Source organism: Pelodiscus sinensis, chromosome 1 (assembly GCF_052426305.1).
Source record: "Pelodiscus sinensis isolate ZL-2025 chromosome 1, ASM5242630v1, whole genome shotgun sequence".
In the NCBI taxonomy this organism is placed as follows: Eukaryota; Metazoa; Chordata; order Testudines; family Trionychidae; genus Pelodiscus; species Pelodiscus sinensis.
Window position 1 is genome coordinate 195,401,355 of NC_143052.1, and position 15,033 is coordinate 195,416,387.

The window sequence follows — 15,033 nt, forward strand, 5'->3', positions numbered from 1 at the left end:
GGAGCCCTAAGAATAATGTAGTCAGGCCAGGGAGCTTGGTACATAGAGAAGAATGGAGCCATTTGGCAACCTGAACCCATAAGCAAATGTACCATAATAGGAAAAAGTAGTTTAATGGTGAACTGACTTGAAAGAAGTATTTTGGGTCAATTCAACAAACCAAACTATAACATTTCTATTTGGAAACACTGATATATTTTGTTTTGATGTAAAATATTGAAAGTTCCAAATAAAAATTTTTCAGAACTTTTTGTTCTGTGTAAAATTTTTATATTTTATCTTATTGTCGCAATTCAAAATAAAAACAAATATTGAAATATCAGAATTTCTCATGGGATGGCAATTCTGATTTTTGTTTAGCTTTACTCAATCATATTACATGCAATAGTCAAATTAAAATCTCCCAGAACAAACATCAGCACTGTTCAATGTTCCTATAATTGTGGGACACTATTTGCCCATGATTTTCTCATTGTTTAATGGTCTGAGAACTAGAAGTCCTGAATATAAGCCCCCAAATTGGGGCCTTTATAATGTTGGAACAAATATTACTTGAGGATTCTTTGGGATATATGGACAAAGAATCTATTTAGAGATGTATAAGGAGTGGGTATCTGCTTTTCCTAACTGCTCATGGGAAATCCACAAATATCAATTTTTATGTGGGTATGTTGTGGCCCAAGAGGACCCATCATGAAAGATTCACTACTGGAAATGCCATTTATGATATTGCACTGCTATACCTGCTGGCTACGTCTACACTGGCATGATTTTCCGGAAATGCTTTTAACGGAAAAGTTTTCCGTTAAAAGCATTTTCGGAAAAGCGTGTTTAGATTGGCAGGATGCTTTTCTGGAAAAGCACTTTTTCTGGAAAAGCATCCGTGGCCAATCTAGACGCGCTTTTCCGCAAAAAAGCCCTAATGGTCATTTTCGCAGTTGGGGCTTTTTTGCGGAAAACGCTAATGTGCTGTCTACACTGGCCCTTTTCCAGAACAGTTTTCCGGAAAAAGACTTTTGCCTGAACGGGAGTAGCATAGTTTTTCCAGAAAAGCACTGATGATTTTACATGAGATCGTCAGTGCTTTTCCGGAAATTCAAGCGGCCAGTGTAGACAGCTTGCAAGTTTTTCTGGAAAAGCGGCTGATTTTCCGGAATAACTTGCCAGTGTAGACACAGCCACTATGTACTGTATGAATACAGAATAATAGATGGGAATAGTCAAATTCCGGTGGTACTAGTATATCCGTGGTTCATCAGTGATGACAGTACTTGAAGGCCCTCTAATTATCTCATATCTATTAAGCCCATCTCTTTCTCTATTTAATTCAACACTCTCAGTAGGCCTTTTATGTCTGGGGATACCACTTCCAAACACGAACATTCAATGCAAACAGCAGGGCTAATAAATTGATGTATTTTATCCCTCTTCCTCGTCCTCCATTGGTGAGCTTCTGAGAGCAGGGCAATATTACTGGTATTACTCTGCATTTAGACAACACTTAGTACGTTGTGGGTGCTCATCATCATCATCATATCAAAGGGATGTAACCTCCTGGCAGATCAAAGGCCACCCTGATCAAACAGTAGGTAGGTCCTGAAGATGGCCTGGCTGGATGTTCAGTGTCTGTCCATTACTTGTGATTTTACTGTGCCAACAAAGTTTTTGGTAACCCTGTTATCACTGACCGTGTAGTGGCACTCTTTGATAAATCTATTTTGTAATTCTTTGGTCCTGTGAGTGCTCCCAAAATACAAATAATTAATGACTTTCCATCACTAACCTGGGCTGGATTTGAACCAGTGATTTATAGATATTGTGAGAGACTTCACAATTCATTACCAGACCTAGGCATTTTCTAGTTTTAGTCTTTCCAAATCTAGTTCTCTTCCAGATTTACACACTTCCATTTCTCACTAAAGTCAGACAGCAAAGCGTAATGCACTGGTTGCTGTATGTTAATCATGGGATTTCTGCCCTTGCAAGTCTTAAGAGCTGGCTTAAGTGAGACCTCTTCCCCTTACTAAAGGCTGTGAGCAGAGCAGAAAATGGGTGGTATCACACTTAAGCACATAAAAGAAGTCTGAACTTAAGTACTTATTTCTTTAGAGAACTGTAAATGTACCTTCTGCAGTTGCTGATAAAGTGCACAGATTAAAGGAAGGCAGGGAGTCATACTTTCTGAATGCAAGTAGTCACAGTATCTGGTATACATACACAGTAAAATATCTACAAATATTTGCTGAGGAAAAGGCTGGGTGTTGTTTCCTGATAATGCATTACTCTGATTTTTACAAACAATGTTAATCAGTTCAATTGTTGTTAAGAAATATCCATACCTGGCAGGTGTCCACACCTCCTTTTAAATAACCTGCACAGAGCATTGAAGAAGTTATGATTCCCCCATAGATGTCCTTGTGGTTGCAAACCTTATTAGAAATCAAAGGAACACCAGCAAAATTCATGGTCTCTGATGTATCACCTGTTTAAAAACATAGATAATTCTTTCTTTTTTAAAGTCCTACAGTTTTACAGTGCTGTTATTTCCTTGAAACCAATCCCCTGCAGTAAAGAAGAAAGGCTTAAGGATATGAAGAATTGGGAAAGCAAAGATAAAAGAATATGCTTTAACTTTAACATGATAATAAACAAACAGGAAATCTAGACATCCTGTCACTTGCCTACATTACCCAATAATGAGCTACGTCATAGAGCTTTGATTGTTGTGCATTATGTGATTCTACAACTTGGCAACTAATGATGATGGAAAGAATTTAGAGCTGGTCAAACTACTCATTACAAACAATACTTGTTAATGCAGGCCCCCTCCCCATTTAGTTAGCAAATTGTTTACAAATTAAGCCTGATTTTCTTTGAGTGGAATCATAATTTGTAACTATTGATCAAATTGTTTGGATGAATTGTATCAAAAATATAGTTTGCTCACACACTTTTTGCTTTGACCTATTGTCTATTCGCTGTTCACCCTCTGGGGTTGGTTGCCTCTCTCGCTTCTGTTCATTTTTCTAAGACCCCTATCACCATGGCCCTTCCAATGTAAATGACAATTCAAAAACTTTCACTTTTATGATATGGTTGATGAAAATGATGACCTCCACGTTTCATAGTAAAGTGAACTCTTGTTCACATATGTTTTCTTTATTATTCAGCAAGCTCTAATGTACATCAGTGTAGACAATGTGCATTTGGTTCATGGAATCATGTGTACTTCCTCTACTTGAGGTTATAAACAACGAAATCAATCGAATTAGGTAAATTTAGATAAATTACTCTGGGTGGTATTTGCTAGAGATGAAATGCATAGCCCTAATTGAGGCTTTAAATGTTGGTTAGGCCTTGTTTGTCCTTCTGTACATGGTGAAGTTTATCCTAGATTATTAGATTATTCACGTACATAGAATTAGCTTTATTTTCCAGGTTTTTCTGAAGATTTAATGCTGCATACTGAAACTGCCAAACACTATGCTTACACCACATGACTTTTTTTAGTGCATCTAATTTAGAATGGACATTAAAAATACCCACCTCCTTCTGCTGTAGCTCCCCATCCTGATATCCAGCACATTTTCCCTTCTGGAAAATGTTCACCAAAATTAGGCAGACAAATTGGTTCTATCAGGCCTATTTAAAAAGAAACAATTGCTCTTAAAATGCACAGAGGAAGACCTACACGGGGGTGTGGTTATTTGTGTGCATGTTTTATTTTATACATCTGATTACTGACCTCCTTTGTAAAAATCCTTTGAGATCTACCTATAAAAAGTGGTATGTAAGTGCTTTGTACTATTATTACATATAAAATAATTGGCTCAGATACTCACCTGGTGTAAATGAGTTTACACCAGTGGAAGATAGGTCTTGAAATATTTACAATAAGAAAGTGTAACTTCAGAAAAGCTGAAGCTGCACTAAATGGGTATCTGAGAGGAACCACTCTAAAGTTGCCATGAAGCCAGATCTGCAAGGGTTTGTTGTTAAGATTATTTTAAACCAGTCTTTACTTCAGTAAGAATTTTAAGCATGTGTAAGGGCTTCAATATTGGTCTCAAGGTAAACTTGTATATGGAGGGTCTGCCTGAATTCTCCTCTGTCAGTTAGTTTGGGAGGAGGAGTGACTTCAGGAGCAAACCGTATTTAGATCCATATGTAGCGTAAATGTGTTCATTTAACAGACAGGAGCTGTGTAGTTCCACGTGATCAGCTCTATCTGGTATTGGGTTACAAATCACTTTAGTACTGAAGACAGGGGTAGTGAAATGTTGGTATCAGCATTTTTGTCTTCATTGTCTGAGTAAAGGGAAGCAGAACTATGCTTAGCCTGTCCCACATGAGGGTGTCACCCTGAGCTGGAAGGATCACGTTAAGCTAGGGCTCGAATGCCAAATCCCCATGAAAGCAGAGAGGGGTGGGGACAGGTGACCCAGCCAGGAGGTCTGGATTCTCCCTAGAGGTTCCTGGACTGGTTTAACCTGTTCCTCCCCAATGTTCAAAGACAGAGCTAAAGATGTCTCATTACGAGTCTTTTGTTATTTTAAGTTCTCAGTAAGAGCTGAAATCACGTGTGCTGAAGCAGTATTTCTTTCCTGCCTGCTAAAAGCTAAAAATCATTGAGACTGTCCTACTAAGGTCACAACAGAAAGGCAGGTGGCAACAGAAGGTGACTGATGGGCAGCCAGCAAAAGTGACGACCAGTTGGCCAGCAGGAATGACCAGGCAGCAAGGAACAGAAGCTGGCGGAGCGACTAGCCAGAGTCAGTGCTCAGATGGCAGATTTCTTCCCTGGCTGGGAGTTGAACTCACACAGATACTCCTCTAACCCTGTTTCCTTTCTGAACAAGGCCAGCCACTGTGAGTGGAGTGTGGTGCGGTGAGGGAGCAGAGGGAGACCCAGTAAAGGAACTCTAGGTTGCAGAACTGATGAACATGAGGCAGAAGACTCTGCCCCATGCACTCTGGGGTGGGTGTCCTGCTCACAGTTCTATGGTTGTGAATCCTGCTTTTGTAGCATGTTCCCTAATCGATGTTTAGTGACTTTTCTCCTTTCATTAAAATGTTCTTTTCTACATTCAGACCCTGTGCTTGTGAATGGGAAAATATTGCATCACAGAGGCACCAGGGGGTGGTGTGTAATTTAGGGATGGAAGCGACTAGTTGAGTAGGCTTATCAGGTAGTCAAGTCATTATGGAGAACTACATGTAGCAGGTCACCCTGATCTGGAAGGACCACATTAAGCAAGGCGGGAGAAGCAGGAGCCCTTGCTGGGGGGAGCTGGCTTAAAAGCCGGTTCCCCACAGCACCATCTCCACCGTGCGTGGATGGGGGGCAAGGAAGGCAGAGCTGCAGCAGTCCCAGAGCTGGTGCAAGCCAGGACTGCTCAGTCCCAGCTCCAGGAGCTACCCCTGCTATGGCTCTGCAGTTTAATTATAGTAGGAGCCAGGCTGTCTATGCACCTAGCTCCTACTACATTTAAACTGCAGAGCCGCAGCAGGGGTAGCTTCTGGAGCTGGCGTGAGCTGGGACAGAGCCATTCCCTTATCGACTACTTGTGTAGTTGATACAAATTGTATCGACTACACAATTAGCCAACTACCTGCTTCTTAATATCCCTAGTGTCATGTTCCCAGGTTACTAAGTGGGGGGAGAAGGGGCTGAGCTGGTTCTGTGTTGTATTGTTTAAAAGGAGCCCCTAGACATTGAACCCGGCCCTGGTTGCTTCCACCGCCACCTGGCAGAAGGGTTACACATGCAATGTAATTCAATCTAACACACAGACTTGTTTCTCCTCTCATGCATGAAATCAACACCAGCATCTAAACCCAGTATTATACAATTTTACCTGCTAAAGTACATATTTAATAACTTATATATGAATCATGGGAGCACACTACTGCCCTCTACTGACTAAACTGTCAGGGCTCTACAAGTGCTTTTACCTTCCTTCAATCGTTTCAGGATTAGGATATTAAATGTTATGTAATTTATTTGATGCAAGTTACTGATGACTTTTGTGTCACTGTATGTTTGCAGCTGCAACGTGTTTAAATGTACTGTCACTGGGTGGGGGGAGGCTCTGTAGAAATACCACTGGCACATAGGGGCTCACAAACAGTCCAGTTTTCCAGCATGCATTTTTCTTTTGTGCAAAGCATCTGGTCACAATATGGAATCTTCCAAGTTCCCTACATTCCAGTTGTTCTAATCATATTGTGAGTAAATTTCAGAGATGGTCACGTACTGCAGAATTTTGATAAACTTTATAATATCCTAAACTAATTTGCTTTTTTTAAAAATATGATCGTTGAGATTTTGGGAAATAAAACCCTGAAATGTAATTTTTATTTAACTACAGAGGAGAAATAATTTCTAACAGCCAATTGGGGAACTAGAAAATATGAACATGAGAACTGACAATATTTGTAGAAGTACCCTCAGGAAGAAAGGTACTCTCTTTGATGGGGAGAAAACAGCAAAATGCTCTTTTTACCAATGTTTCTGTATTTTGGTTCACCAGGCATGTCAGTTGAAGTTGGCATCCTGATCTGAAAGTAAGAGTGATGTTTGTTTTGTTTTTAATTTCAATGCATCACTTTATATTAATTGTCTTGACTTTTATTTGAAATGTTAATTCTCTGAATATATGAAAGGTGCCAGATTCAAAGCCCTGGGCACTGCAGACTAGAGATGTAATAGTGTATCCAGTTAAATGATTAACTGATAAGCGGATGCTTACTTGTTAATGCTACAAACGACACACAAGCCTTCCCACTCCCTCTGTGGCTCTGCGAATAAGTCTTTTAACGATCTGACTGGCAGGTTGGCTGAGTCCTGGCTCATGCTAGGTCCCAGACGCTGCCCCCGCTGCAGTTCTGCATTTAAAGTCTTCTGGGAGCTGGTGAGCAAGCACTCACAAGCTGGGACTGAGCGAATATGCCCACCAATAAATTCCCAAGCTCCTTTCCATGCAGAGCAGCAGCAGTTAATTGAGTAACCAACAACATTTTTGTCAGCTACATGGATACTGGATTCCTAACAGCTCTGCTGCAGGCCTCCATACATTCACAGAATTTAGTTCAGCAGGGGGATGGGGAGCACAGACATCATTTAGTCTCAACTGTGAGCTGGACCTGGTGAGAGGCTAACTCACTCTATCAGGGATGGAAAAACTAGTTTGGAAGAATAAGAATCAATGGTTCAGATAACTAGCTTCCTCCCTCTGTGTGATTTCCAACTCCCTGTAAGCAGTATATAAATGGACTTCCAGAGGGAAATCACACAGAGGAAGGAAGCTAGTTATCTGAACCATTGATTCTCATTCTTCCAAACTAGTTATCATTAAATGACACAAACTTGTCTTTAAAAATATTTCCAATATTTTTAAAGACAAGTTTGTGTCATTTAATGATACTTACAGCCATGTGAATTAGATCTATTAAGCACAGGATATATCCTAGTATTAGGTATTTTTGGACTAGTCCAGCAATACTGTGAGCCTAATCCAATACCCTTTGAAATCAGCGGGACTTTCTCCATTAATTTAAATGTAGGTTGGGTCATGGCTTATGAGATGATAAAATGTGAGCAGACAGTTCTGCCTTGCACCTGCTTTGAAACAGAAAGGAACCTGCCCTTTAAAGTTCAGATCCAGTTTGGATTCAAATCTAAACTTCTCCAGAAGTGTGGCTCAGGATTACCTAATATAAGGCCCAGTTTAGACATAGGCCCGAGCTGCAATGTTTGGATGTGGACTGGATCTGAACTTCCCCAGAACTCATTGGGGTTCCCCACTGAAGACAAGAGGGTTACATCTACACTGATGGTGTCTTGCACAAGAACTGTTTTGCACAAGAGATGTGCTTTTGCACAAGAGCGTCCATGACAGTGTGGATGCTCTTTTGCACAAGAAAGCTCTAATGGCCATTTTAGCCATAGGGGTTTCTTGCGCAAGAAAATCATGTTGCCTGTCTACACTGCCCTCTTGTGGAAAGCTCTTGCACAAGAGGGCTTATTCCTCATGGGGAGAGGAATAACTCTTCCGGAAGAAGCCCTGTTTTCTGACGCTGTACTGTAAATTTACATGTGCGAGAACGTGCGTGCAGTGTAGACACCCAGCAAGTTTTTGCGCAAGAACTTCTGTTCTTGTGCAAAAAGCCTGCAGTGTAGACATAGCCTTAGGAGTTTTGCACTGACTTCAGAGGAGTTGGGATTTCTCCCCAGCATTCTGATTTAGGCACATCTCTGTGTCAGAGGCTTTTCTAGTCTGCATTATTTGAAATTCCTCCCATCTTTTAATTAAAAAAAAAGGAAGAAAAAATGAAAGGTGGAAAATTACCATTGAGAGCAAGTGGTGCTGCCAGCTTCATCAGTGCTATGTCATTCCCCATTGTTTTGGGTTTATAACTTCTATGGTATACAATTTTTTCCACTGCATATGGATTAGCTGAAGTGTCTTGTTGAGTCACAAAACCCACCTGCACTCTCCAGGAGCTAGGCAAGTACAAACTGAAACAAAGAGGTGGGAGGGAAGGAGAAATCTTTAATCAAGATAAAGTTTTAAAATTGTCAATTGTGCCTATATGCAAAATTAATAGCTATCAGAATCAGAATATTCATAATTGATACTACTTATCGAGCTGCCTGTTAATATCAGCCATGTTTTAAACTTCAGCTCATAAATAAATATACACACGGACACAGGTCTGCAGTGCCCAGGGCTTTTCACCACCTCCAAAGCACCCATGGAAAAAAAATAGTAAATGCTCAGCACCCATCAGCCGCTCTCCAATCAGCTCCTTCCCTTTCCTTCAGTGAAAATAGAGGATGCTCAGAACCCACCAGCAGCCCTCCAGTCAGCTCCTCCCTCTTCTCCCAGTGCCTCCTGCCCACCATGTTCAGCTATTCAGTGGCATGCAGGAGGCATTGGGGGAGTTGGGAAGTAGTAAGGGCAGGGCATTCTCAGGGAAAAGGTCAGAAAGCGGGAAGGAAAGAATGGAGCAGGTTGGGAAGAGTGGGATGGGCTGGACTAAGGGCACAGTCTGCAGTGGAGCTGGAGTTGAGCACTCCCCAGCAACTTAGAAAGACAGTGCTTCTAAGTACAATGACTAGGGGTGCATCTACACAGCACAGTTATTTTGAAATAACAATGTGAGCATCTACACAGAAATAAATTCAAAATAACAGACAGCTTATTCTGTAAACCTCATTCCATAAGGAATTACACCTATTCCAAAATAGCTATTTTGACATTGCTGTCGTGTAGACTCTCCACTGCTGCTGTTTTGAAATAGCTCCTCCCCAGTGCCTCCTGGTGCCCTAAATTAAGGTAGCATGTCCACATTAGAGGAGCCTGCCTCAGGCTAATTTTGAGGCTTCCCTGTAGTGTAGATGTGCTATTTTGAAATAAGCTATTTCGGAGTATTTCTTCCGAATAGCTTAATCTGAAATAAGTGTGCAGAGTACATGTACCCTAACAGAGTACACTTATATAGTACATTTCACGAGGAGTAACGGTAGTTCGAACTAGGAAGCCTAGTTCGAACTACCTAGTTTGTGCCCCGTGTAGCCGCGCTGCACGGGGTTCGAACCAGCGGGGTTTTAAAAATGGCGGCTCCCCGCTTATGCAAATGAAGCCTGGGAAATTCAAATCCCGAGCTTCATTTGCAAGTGCGGTATGCCTACATTACCCCGCTAGTTCGAACTAGCGGGGTAGTGTAGACATACCCTCCCTGTGTAACATCAGAGTGCTTGAGACCAGCTGGAGCACTCAAAATAAGTCATTGGATTTATTTAAGGGGGCCAATAGTTGGGCATTTTCTGGAGAGGGCCCGTCATTCTGGAACTCACTTCTCTCACTGGTTCACTACTATCCAGGTCTGTTGGGCCCCATTGTTCTTATTGACATCAATAGAAGTTTGAATGTTCAGAATCTCTGAAAACGAGGCCCAATCTCCCAGATATGACCTTAGATTTTGATGTCACAGCAGATGGACCATTGTTAGCATATGCCTTCTTTCAACCAGTGCCTTCACTTTATACAATAGTATGTGAGATACTTTCATTGGAGCAAGCTTAGAAAAATAATAAAATCATAATACAGAGAACAAAACAGTCCAATAGGGATAACAATTCACTCCTGGGCAAAACTTTTCTTCAATGTAATTTGTCATTCTGTTCCCATTATCCTTCTGCATGAAAGCAACTATCCCTTGAATTGATGCAGCCAGATATAGGGAAGCTGAGCAAGTAAATAGATAAAATACTTACTCATAAACACAGTGGGCTGCTGTGACAATCCACCGTGGGGTGATGATGGATCCCCCACACAGATGGAATCCTTCAAACTGAAGGCTGACCTGCCATGGCCATTGCTTGGGTGATGATGCATTTCCACCAACTATGCGGGAGGAGAACCTGGACCTAGTACCACACTCTGTATGAATGGGAAGAAAGAATCGGGAGAGTATTATAAACATAGTAAACACAATCCTATCTGTGTGAAGCACAATTTTATTCTTTACTTTTTTGAATTCCAGTTATTCTCAGTCTGCTTAATATCAGTCTTCGCAGTGGATGTTCCCCTTTTCTACAGCAACTGGAGTCAGACCATATCTTGGGTCTGAGCCTGGAATTAGGATCATCCTTCAAGAACACCTCCCCAGAATTTTGTGTCTTCAAGCAGTACACACAGCAGATTCAATGGCTTTGCTGCAGAGCTCTCACAGGACTTTTTAAAGATATTAACTAAATGTCTCTCAGTATTTTTCTCCATCATTGGATTCAAGGTTTTTCTCCTCAAAACTGCTAAAAAAATCCCAAACTAAACACCTCTCCTCAGTTCTTTTGACTTTCTCTCCTCTCAGAAATGGCAATATTAAGTAGATTATAGGATCTCAGCTCTGAGCTGGGCTATGGGTAAGATCCAGCCTAAGAAAATGTAATAGGTCACCATAGAACCAGTTCCAAGCTCTCTTAAGGGTGAGGTTCACATCAGGACATTGGAGCAGGTTGCATCAAAGCTTCCTTCAGCGAAACCAAACAAAAAATCTGTGTTGTTGAGAACTGTGGGTAAATGTCGAAGCCCCCACTGCCTCTCCCTGAGATATTGGATCCCTATTCCTACAGCTTGAAAATCAAGCCAGAAAGTTTCTTCCCACATGTAGGTGCATCCTTTCTGTTAACAAAGAGTAATTTATCCCCAGTGGTTCTGTCTAAGTCCTCCATTGTGTTTGGTCAGTCAATCCTCACTCAGCCCAGCCCTACCATCAAGGTATGGAGTGAAATGATTCAGATTAGAATTGGTTGGGAATTTTTTGATGAAATACTTTTAATCAGAAAAACACCAACTTACTGAAACCAAAACTGTTTGCAAAAAAGGCTTCGTTTTGACATTTTCTGTCAAATAAAAAAAATTGAAAAAGAGTTCTGAATAATTTGGACATTTTTCAGTGAAACTGTTTCCTTCCTCCAATTTTCTGGCTAGAGAATACGTTTGTAATTTAAAGTAAAATACATTTTTAATGGTTTCATCTGGTTTTGATATTTTGAAAGTGTTTCTATTAACTCACACTGACATTCTTTTTGGAAATTAGATATTTCAGTCCAATTTGCAAGTTGAGTCAGTTTTTGATACCTCAAAAATGTTCACAGAACAGGAAAACAGTTTCTATTCAGCTTTAATTCAAATCCCATTTCAATATGGACCTTCCTACTGTCCTCTTCCAACCTCCTAGGGTTCCACAAGAAATAATACAGTGGATATGATTTTCCTCACAGAGACATGCAGGTTATGTGCCTGCAGATGTCCTTTTAATCTCCCTGGTAATACACTCTCCCCTAAAAGGCCCTTCTTTGGCAGAGGAACTGGTGAAGGCTATTGATCACAATCTGCTCTTAACATAAGAGCACAAAGTCCTAACAATTCTTATGAAAGAGACATACTTCTAGATCCTCTAAAGAGAAAGAGAAAATTCTATGACTTTAAGCAAGATAACTCAGATTCTGAGCTATGTTTCCCAGAATTAACCACAAATGAGTGTTTATCTTCACAGGTACTTCTTTTTATAGAAAATGAAAACCAAAGGTGAGAAAACCCTTGCAAAGTTGAAGAGCTGTGTAGTTTGTCCTCACCTTGCTTATGAGGGTGTGATTAAGGTGAAGTGGGAATTCTCTATAAAGGCATTCCTATACCGAAGGACTAAAAGATCTTCATGACTCTGCATAATGTTAGGCCTGCTTCAAGTTTCTTAGTAAAGGGCATTGTCACACCATCTGAGAGAACAGTCCTGTCAAACCCGCAGAGAGGAGAACAAAATCATCACTCAGACTAAACTTGGCTACCACAGCCTCAGCCCAGAGCATACTGGCTACCAGTTTCTTTATTATGAAGATTGTGCTCAATGGGGAGGCCATCTTGAGCATTCACAGAACAGAACTGAAAGAAAACACAAGAAACTCTTCTTTAAACTAGATTTGCCTGGCAATTGTTTCCAATTGCTTCCCCTGACTCCGATTTGCCGTATATTTAAAATTTCCAATAAGCAACTATGGCAGCATCTGAAGAAATTGGAATTGCTGGTAGCATTTGTTATCCTTCCAAAGGTTTTGTTGATAATCACTTTGAGGAGCATAGACACAAAGCAGTCACTGAAGCATTCGGCAACGGAATAATTTCCAGCTACCTCCAGTGAGACTCTCTGAACTACCTTGGCTAGGCAGCTGTTCCCTTTGAACCTGCTGATCCTCCAGGTTCCTATGTGTGATTGCCAATTGGGAAGAAGCCATTGGCTGCTTTCCTAAGACTATTGCTGGGATTCTATGAAAAAGTGTCAACTGGCTCTCAAGTCTGAGCAAATTTCTCTCTCACCCATTCTCATGAGGGGTGGGTCAGGGTGGGCCCTCATCTGGGAATGAGCCACCTCACAGAGTGAGCACCTGAGTCCAGGAAGGATATCCAATTGAACACACTCTTTTCCACAAACTCAAATCTATCCATTTCCCCAAAGTAAATTAAAATATATCAACATTATTAACAAGACCATATCAGAAAGTTATCAGACAATGAAGGTACAATAGTTCATCTCGTATGCTTTGGAAAGCCATTGTTATCCAATGCATATATGTTGTGTTCACCAAATTATTTATGATGATTAATCAGCTGAACCTGAGTTCGCTGTGTGATGCCGTGGCCAAAAGAGAGAATGTGATCATGGGATGCATAACAGGGGTATCTGGAATATGAGTAGAGAGGTTATTTTATGTCTATATGTGGCACTGGCGTGACCACTACTAAAATACAGAGTCTAGTTCTGGTGCCCTCAGTTCAAAAAAGTTGATAAGTTGGAGATGGTTCAGAAAAGAGCCATGAGTATGTTTAAAGGATGGAAAGCATGCCTTATGGTGATAGATCCAAAGAGCTAAGTTTAACAATGAGAAAGTTAAGGGGTTTGATTACATGATTATAGTCTATAAGGATCTATATGGGGAGCACATCTTTAATAATGGGATCTTCAACCTAGCAGAGAAAGGATTGACGCAGTCCACTGGCTGGAAGATGAAGCTAGACAAATTCATTCTGGAAAGACAGTGCAAAATGTTTACAGTGAAAGTAACTTTACAAAGTGTTGTGGTGGCTTCTACATCATTGATAATGTTTAAATCAAAATTGGATGTGTTTTGAAAAGATGTACAGTAGGAACTATTTGGGGAAAGTTCTTTAGCCTGCTTTATCAGAAATTTGTGGTTGCTTCTGGCCTTCCAATATGGTATCCAAAACAGAGATAAGGAAAGTTATGTGGTACCAAAAAACTGTGCATATCAGTTTTCTGGCAATATGCAGATTCATATCATGATCTTGATCTGTGTAATACACATCCTATAAAATCATATTTCAGCTTCACATTGATAGCTCTCTTCCTTTAACTGAAAATATCTTTTAGTTATTTGTCATCTCTTTAACAAAGGGGACTTTGGGGCTTGGCATGCTCTCAATGAAACACTCTGTCAACTATGCTAGTTAAGGAAGCCTCCATCTGCAAGATCACACTAAAGTCAGTGCAGTCTTCTTGATATTATAAAAAGTGGTAATGTTGCCCTTCTGGTTAAATCCAAACCTTTTAAGAAAATAGATATGAGCAGAACCCACACACAGGCTTAGACCAAAGATCTGGTTGGTTTCTATTTCCCATGGAAATGGAGACAATTCCCCTCTAAAGGCTCTCTGACATGAAAGATCCTAGAATGTAAATTCATAGGTAAGACAACATTTTCCCTTTTCCCTCTCCCGTGACAATTACCTGGACTTATAATATTCATTCATTAACAGAACTCATTCAGTGTCCTTCAATAGTTGTTTCCTCACTTGTACATAAATCCTCCCAATATATGCTTCCATTCCCCATCTCTTGCCTCCTCACCCCACAACTTCTTCTCTGGCTTTCCTTGAAACTTTACTTACCGAAGGCAGTTCTCCCTGAACCTCACAAAAACATTACCCACAGGTTACAACATGGCAATATACTCCTGGCTTTTCTTAGAGTCCTCTTATATGAGCCAACTGCAAAGGATGTAACTGAAGATAGTTTTCGAACTGTTACTTTTAATTTCACAAGCACTTACCCAAACATTTTAGGGTGATTATGTTGCCTGAAGTGCACTCTTCTCTAAGATAGAAAACAGTAATGTTAGTCCCTAAATATGCTCTTTGCTTTCTTAAGTTTCTGGGACAGATATCTGGTTTTGTTTTTAGGGTCTAATTAAAAGACTAAACACTGAATGTTGTGTGTGTCTATATCTATAATGCATAAATATCCCATGTGTCTAGGTATGTGTGTTTGTATGATTATATATATAATACATCTCAGAATATATCTACAGATGCACAAAGGGCCTGATCCAACATCCACTGAAGTCAATGGAAGCCTATAGTTTGATTTTAATGGGTTTGGATCAAGTCCCTAAAACACATGAACTCTCATTCTTTGGAGAGCAAATAATGAAGCTGTGAATGAACCTGGGTC

General features: G+C 40.5%; 1 protein-coding gene across 1 annotated transcript in view; it reads right to left on the reverse strand.

Moving 5' to 3' along the window:
- Positions 1-15,033, reverse strand: part of TMPRSS3 (transmembrane serine protease 3) — a 46,991-nt gene that overhangs the window by 20,970 nt on the left and 10,988 nt on the right. Inside the window, exons 7-11 of the mRNA XM_089776232.1 lie at positions 14,633-14,676; positions 10,283-10,448; positions 8,352-8,521; positions 3,547-3,642; positions 2,340-2,482 (exon numbers count right to left, since the gene is read on the reverse strand). Coding sequence (XP_089632358.1) covers positions 2,340-2,482; positions 3,547-3,642; positions 8,352-8,521; positions 10,283-10,448; positions 14,633-14,676 — 619 coding nt within the window. The remainder of the gene's footprint in view (positions 1-2,339; positions 2,483-3,546; positions 3,643-8,351; positions 8,522-10,282; positions 10,449-14,632; positions 14,677-15,033) is intronic.